General features: G+C 35.9%; 1 protein-coding gene across 1 annotated transcript; it reads left to right on the top strand.

Annotated features, from left to right (window-relative positions):
- Positions 1 to 1,841: 1,841 nt before the first annotated feature.
- On the top strand, positions 1,842 to 5,561 carry LOC133691097 (uncharacterized). Its single transcript, XM_062111436.1, has 4 exons — positions 1,842 to 2,158; positions 2,510 to 2,671; positions 2,819 to 3,303; positions 4,945 to 5,561. Exons 1-4 carry the CDS (start codon positions 1,888 to 1,890, stop codon positions 5,314 to 5,316), a joined length of 1,290 nt encoding a protein of 429 aa, XP_061967420.1. The 5' UTR covers positions 1,842 to 1,887; the 3' UTR covers positions 5,317 to 5,561.
- Positions 5,562 to 6,292: the final 731 nt, after the last annotated feature.

Here is a 6,292-nt window from a genome sequence, read left to right as displayed (position 1 = left end):
AAAGGGCAATTAAGTAATTATTTTGTGAAAAAAACATTAAAAAGACCTACATACCCCCTATTAATCTCATAATGCTTAATGATTCATGTGAAAAAACAATAATAACAGTCGGTGCCAGGCCTGAGTTTTCTTAAGTAGAGCTAAAGTGTTATTTTATTGTTCCATTTCACAATAAAACACACCTTAGAACTATAGGATCTTTGCAACATCCAATAAGTTTTTGTTCGATGGAAGATGTGAAAAGACCATAATAACCCCAATTTCAGGCCATTGAGTTTTATTTAGAAGAGAAAAGGCATTATTTTACTGTTTATAGTAATTTTTCAACGTCCTTTGTGTTTTAGTTAATGCTTTTCAAATGGGTTAATCTCTTAATAAATGAAACACAATCTCTTGGTGTCGGAAAGAAAACTAAAGTGTAAGGGATTTAGTAACCCAGCCCAATCCCTATGCAACTTGTTACGGGTCAGGCCTATATTTAATGGGCTTACACCTGTTACGGGTCAGCCCAATCTCTAGGCAACTTGTTACGGGTCAGGCCTATATTTAATGGGCTTGTACCTGTTATGGGTCAGGCCTATATTTAATGGGCTTATACCTGTTACGGGTCAGGCCTCTAGTGATCTAGACTATATCGAGTTTTGACAAAAATAAAAGAGTAAATTTGGTGTGATACAGTAAAAAACCTAGGTTAACTTGTGATTTGGTTAGCTCTCGGAAAATCAACCAAAACCGGTGACTTTTTTTACAAGAAAATGGTTATTTTTATTTTTTATAAAATAAAAATAAAAGTTAATTTAAGTTAATCTAGATCGAGTTTAAAAACTATAATATGAAATAATATAAAGTAATAGAATATAATCTTATTGAAATTATTCTGAAAATAATTTCATTAGCTAAAATAGGATAATAAAACAGAATTTTAGTAATCATGTCCTTATAATTTTTTTTTCTTGATGACAAGTTGCTTCTTAACAATTTTTTTTATTTTAAATTAATTTTTTAATATATTTTTGGATTATTTTAATGAGATGAGGTTAAAAATAAATTTTAAAAAATAAAAATATATTATTTTAATTTATTTTCTATTAAATATTTTTTTAAAAGAAACAACTTCAGAAGACATAATCAGTATAGAGTTTTGTGGCCTCTTTCATCTACCAAACTCATTTGCAGAGGAGGCTAAACCCATGAATAAAACTCCAAATAACGTGCCTCAATGAGGAGGCCTTGTCCATTTCTTCTTCACAGTAGCCTGCTCCCTGCTGAATGTGTTGCCCAAAGACAAGGGACTTTGATATTCCATTGTGGGCCTCTAATGTGGGCTTAGAACAATATAACCAATCAACAATTCACTCTGTGTTTAAAAAAATCAAAAAATTAATTAAATTGAAAAAAATAAGTAAAAAAATCAACCATGAAAAAAATTAATTAAATTAATTAAAATTTTAAAAAAACTAATTAATTCGATTCGAATGACTAATAAAAGATGGACAGTGGAATTGTTTTTGGTCAAACAAAGTTAGATTTGGTTTTTTAAAAAATATTTTTTAAAATTTTAATTTTTTATTTTAAATTAATTTTTTTATATATTTTTAAATTATTTTGATGCGTCAAAATTATTTTTTAAAAAATAAAATATATATTATTTTAATATATTTTTAAATAAAAAACACTTTAAAAAACAACTAAAACACACTCCCAAACATTAAATATTTAATTGCAAGTGTGCATTAAAGGTCCACATTATAACATCAAATTGATAAGGGACTGAACTAACAATTCAATATTGTACAAGGACGAAACTGTTCGTTATAATTTATAGACCTCTTGCACATTTCAGTGATCAAACAAGAAACACACCCAAAGAACAGAGCCTTAGCCTAGATGGATCTTCTCTGCCACGCATACTCTAATTCCTCAGATGAAGAACCCGAACCCGAACCCGAACCCAAACCCGAATTCAGACCCTTCATCCCCCCTCCTCCTAAACGTTTCAAACTGGAAACCCCATCTCAAAATCTCCGAACAGAAGCTCCGGTTCCTGGCAGATACATATCCAAGCGTGAACGAGCTCTCTCTGCCCAATCCCCTCGGGTCCCCAACCCAGCACCAACCCCAAACCTGAACCCGAACCCCCCTGTCGTGTCTTCTCCTGGTAAATTTATTTTCCTTTCATTACTTACTTTTTGTTAGTGTAACTTGTGATTTTTTTATGCTGATTTAGGTTTGAAGAAACTGCAAAGTTGGCCGATATCAACAGAAACTTTAATTTGAAATGAGCAAAGAAATGTTGGTTAGTTGGAAAAATAGGTTAACGGGCTTGATTTGTTTTGCTTGGTTAACAACAATATACTGTATTTGGCCAATATTAGCTTTTAGTTTAGCAACTGAAAAAAAATTATATGATTGTTTTGTGCAACATTAGAGTTTGATTATGATTATTGTATATGCTGCAATTAAGTCAAAGGCTGAGTCTTTGTTTCTCCTTTTTAATTCTTGTTATTAGTTCTGGGAAGTATTAGTGATTCGGAGATACCCCGTGATGTTTTATCATCATTGAGACAAGCAAAGGGCCGTGCATCGCTAAGTCAAATACCCAAAAGGCTGGCGGTTGATTTGCGTAGCCATACGAAGGCTGTCAATGCTTTAGATTGGTCTCCAAGCCATGGTATCAATGGTTTTCTTTTGGATTTCGTCAATATACTTCTTAGATTTGTATTTCTCTTGCTTTAGCTGAAATTTTGTTCGCAAAGCATTATACTTTGTTGTCTGTATCATTGGCCATATTGATCTGTTCATTATAGTTAGTCTACAGCTCATCTCCTTGCTTCTGCCGGAATGGATCAAACTGTCTGTGTATGGAACGTGTGGAGCCGAGATCAGAAAATAGCACGCATATTTAGATATCATAATGCAGCAGTGAAAGATGTGAAATGGTCGCCACAGGGACTATCCTTGCTTTCTTGTGGATATGACTGCTCATCCCGGTTGATTGATGTTGAAAAGGGGATAGAGACTCAGATTTTCAAGGAAGATCAGGTTGTTGGAGTAATAAAGTTCTGTCCAGATAACTCCAACATCTTCCTTTCTGGAGGATCAAAGGGTTGTCTCAGATTGTGGGATATTAGAAATGGTAATGTGGTTTGTGAATACATTCGAGGTCTAGGTCCAATACTTGATGTTGAATTTACCATCAATGGCAAGCAGTTCATCTCATCCAGTGATGTCTCTGGAAGCAATCACAGTGAAAATTCAATTATTGTTTGGGACGTCTCACGGCAGGTTCCATTGTCCAACCAGGTAAGAGACTTCTTCCAGCGTACTTTTCTTTCCATCACATAGAGTTTGTTAGTAAAGGTTAGTGTCGTCTTTTAGATCCCTTGCAATGCTTCTGTACTTGCATTTCTTTGAGAGGTTGCTTTTATAAACTCTGCATAATGGTTGAAGAATTTTATTGGGGTGGCATGCGCAGAGAATATGCTTTAAAGCTAGGTATAGACATTGCCTGATGTGTTATTTTTGCCGTGGAGAAACCATAGACATTGCCTTAAAGTTCTCTTTGAATGTTGTGGAGAAATGACCATAGACATTGCCTTAAAGTTCTCTTTGAATGTTGTCTGCTCGCGAGATACTCAGACAGTCTCTTCTTAGGGTTTTTTTTGTCCCTCTCTTTATGATAAAAGAGGGGCGTGGCAATCAAAAAAGATCAATCTCAATTACTAGATGTAATTTAATTTATTTTCGGGTTGCTATATCTTCAGTTTATTACCATGTTCATATTTATTTTGCTTGAGCGTTTCCTCTTGTCTGGAGGATTTTGGATGCTTATGCTCTTGCGTTTAATTGTATGTTAGCCTGTTTATCACACTAGTGTAACAAAATTGAGCTGAGACATCCATCTTCCCAGGCCATTTTGCAGTAACATATCTGGATAAGACGAATAGGCCTGATACAGAGTGCTGAAATAGCTAGAACACTGCACTCATTGTCTTGTCTATTATGATAGTGCTTGTGATTTTAGGATGTGGAGTGAAGTAGAGTTTAATTATAAGCCATTTATAGTTCTGATTCAATAATGCAGATTCATGAGCTTTGGAAAGGCCAGTTCCGATAACCTTGAAACATCAGGGATCCTCACCTTTATTACCCTTGAATGTTCTTGTCACAAGGCTTTGTCTTTTTAAGTTCTGCTAAACAACAAAGAGAGTCGTTAATTTTGTCACAGCCACTTCTACCAAAGTTGCTGTCACAACAATATTATGATCAATCACATTACTTTTCACTGAATCAGCAGCCTGTTTAAACAATTAGGATGCATGTACCTAGGTACTATGTTTCCGAAAGCAACACTTTGGTCCAAAATCTTATATTTTGGGATGCTTGGTCTGCAGCTAAAGCACCTTCTCAGGTCCTTCCCAAGGGCTGAGGCCTAAAAATGTGGCTGTAAATTCTAATAAATTATGAAAATTGATAATAAATCTAAGCCTTAAGCACTTTCACGTGTGCAGTGATGACATGACCTGAGGATGTATACTGTTTCATTTTCATAGATGTGATACCTGAGAATTGCTATTGACCGATCCTATGTGGTGTAAACTAGGTTACCAACCTGCTTCCTGTATATTGCTTCTATACATCTCAAGTTTCCACTTCTTTTCTTAAACCACACCCTGCCCTTCTTCTTTGCCATTAGTTTTTGAGTCATCTAACCTAGTTTTTAAAACTAGCTGAAGACCCCTCTTCTAGACTAATGAAGACTGACATCACACGCCAACCAACATTGATTTTCTCATCAGGTTCAGCTGCATGATATATTAAGCATTTGTTGGATAGGATGAGTTAAATTTGAACAATAATCCTCAATGTATCTTGCCAAACAGTAACACCTTTGCATTTTTGCTTGTTTTACTTATAAAGTGATGCTTGTTTTTCCTGTCTCAGGTTTATGTGGAAGCCTATACATGTCCAAGTGTTAGGTGCCATCCATTCGAGCCATGTTTTGTTGCCCAGTCCAATGCAAATTATATTGCTATCTTCTCTTCAAGTCCACCTTTCAGGCTGGACAAGTATAAAAGGTATGAAAGCCATGGCGTCTCAGGGTTCCCCATTAAATGCAATTTTAGCCTGGATGGTGAGAAGCTTGTCTCCGGCTCGGCAGATGGTTCTATATACATATACAACTATAGGTCATCAGAGCTTGTCAGAAAAATCAAGGTGTATGAGCAAGCATGCATAGACGTTGTTTTCCACCCAGTTTTGCCAAATGTAATTGGTTCATGCAGTTGGAATGGGGATGTTTCAATATTTGAGTGAGCACATTCGCATCATTCGACAGGTTGGTTCTTCTGGGAACTAAGAGCAAACAAACAAAAAAGGCAAATCTTGCAATTTTGTACATTAATTAGGCTTGAATAGAAAGGCTAAAGCAATGGATATAACTGTACTGAGCCGTAGCTGCTATCCGGCCTTGCTTTGTTCTTTTTAGTATTCATAAAGCATTATTCCAAGTGATTTGGTTTAAGCCTATAAAATGGACATCTAGGATGTGAATTGCTTTATATTTCTAGCAGTGGCAGCTGTATATATATAACTCATTTAGCAAAAATCTTTTGACCCTGAAAATATAGGGCTGTAAGGAGGCCTTTGTCATGTTTTCCGAACGCAGATTAAAGCGTCCGAACTTTTCCAATTTAAGCTCAAATTTAACGGCCTGGAGATCCATAGATGTCTGCTTATCCTTGGGAACTTACACTGCAAGCCAACGTGCTGCAAGCACACAGTTGCAATCTACAAAATATTTTCAGGATGTTTAGCAGCATTTCATGTTTGCATTCATAAATCCAGGAAGAAGCTTGTGCATTTTCATCCGAGCACTGCTTCGGAAAACGATTGTTGGTGAGGACAAGGAGACCCAAGTCGACATCATCGAGTTGCAGGTTGCACGTTGTATGATCGGGGACAATTCTGTCGCCATACAATGTGAAATACGTGTGTCTATTGGTATATATGATAACGAGAGGTTTGATGTGATTTTTTGATAATCTACAAACCGTTTTGCTTTCAGAGTAGATCTCCACAAGCCCACACCATTGTCTTAAACCCTAGACTCATTTGGTATAATTAATATCTAGGTGATAATGGGGGTGTCGATATCTATCCCTCCGTCTAGAATTATAATTCTACTTGATTGGCAAGGATTACAAGACTTTCCGATGGGGGGGGTCTAGAATTTTATCTTGAATGCTTCTTTGAAGAAGGCAAGATGCTGCTTGTTATGTCACGTTCGTGT

Source organism: Populus nigra, chromosome 1 (assembly GCF_951802175.1).
Source record: "Populus nigra chromosome 1, ddPopNigr1.1, whole genome shotgun sequence".
NCBI lineage: Eukaryota > Viridiplantae > Streptophyta > Magnoliopsida > Malpighiales > Salicaceae > Populus > Populus nigra.
The sequence above is the reverse complement of the archived record's forward strand: the minus strand, read 5'-3'. Positions and strand labels throughout refer to the sequence as shown.

Bases quoted from the DNA above. Each gene is read 5' to 3' on its own strand.
- LOC133691097 (XM_062111436.1), top strand. From the start codon at position 1,888: ATGGATCTTCTCTGCCACGCATACTCTAATTCCTCAGATGAAGAACCC. The intron at 2,159-2,509 runs GTAAATTTATTT...TCTTGTTATTAG, and splicing joins CCCTGTCGTGTCTTCTCCTG to TTCTGGGAAGTATTAGTGAT. The intron at 3,304-4,944 runs GTAAGAGACTTC...TTCCTGTCTCAG, and splicing joins AGGTTCCATTGTCCAACCAG to GTTTATGTGGAAGCCTATAC.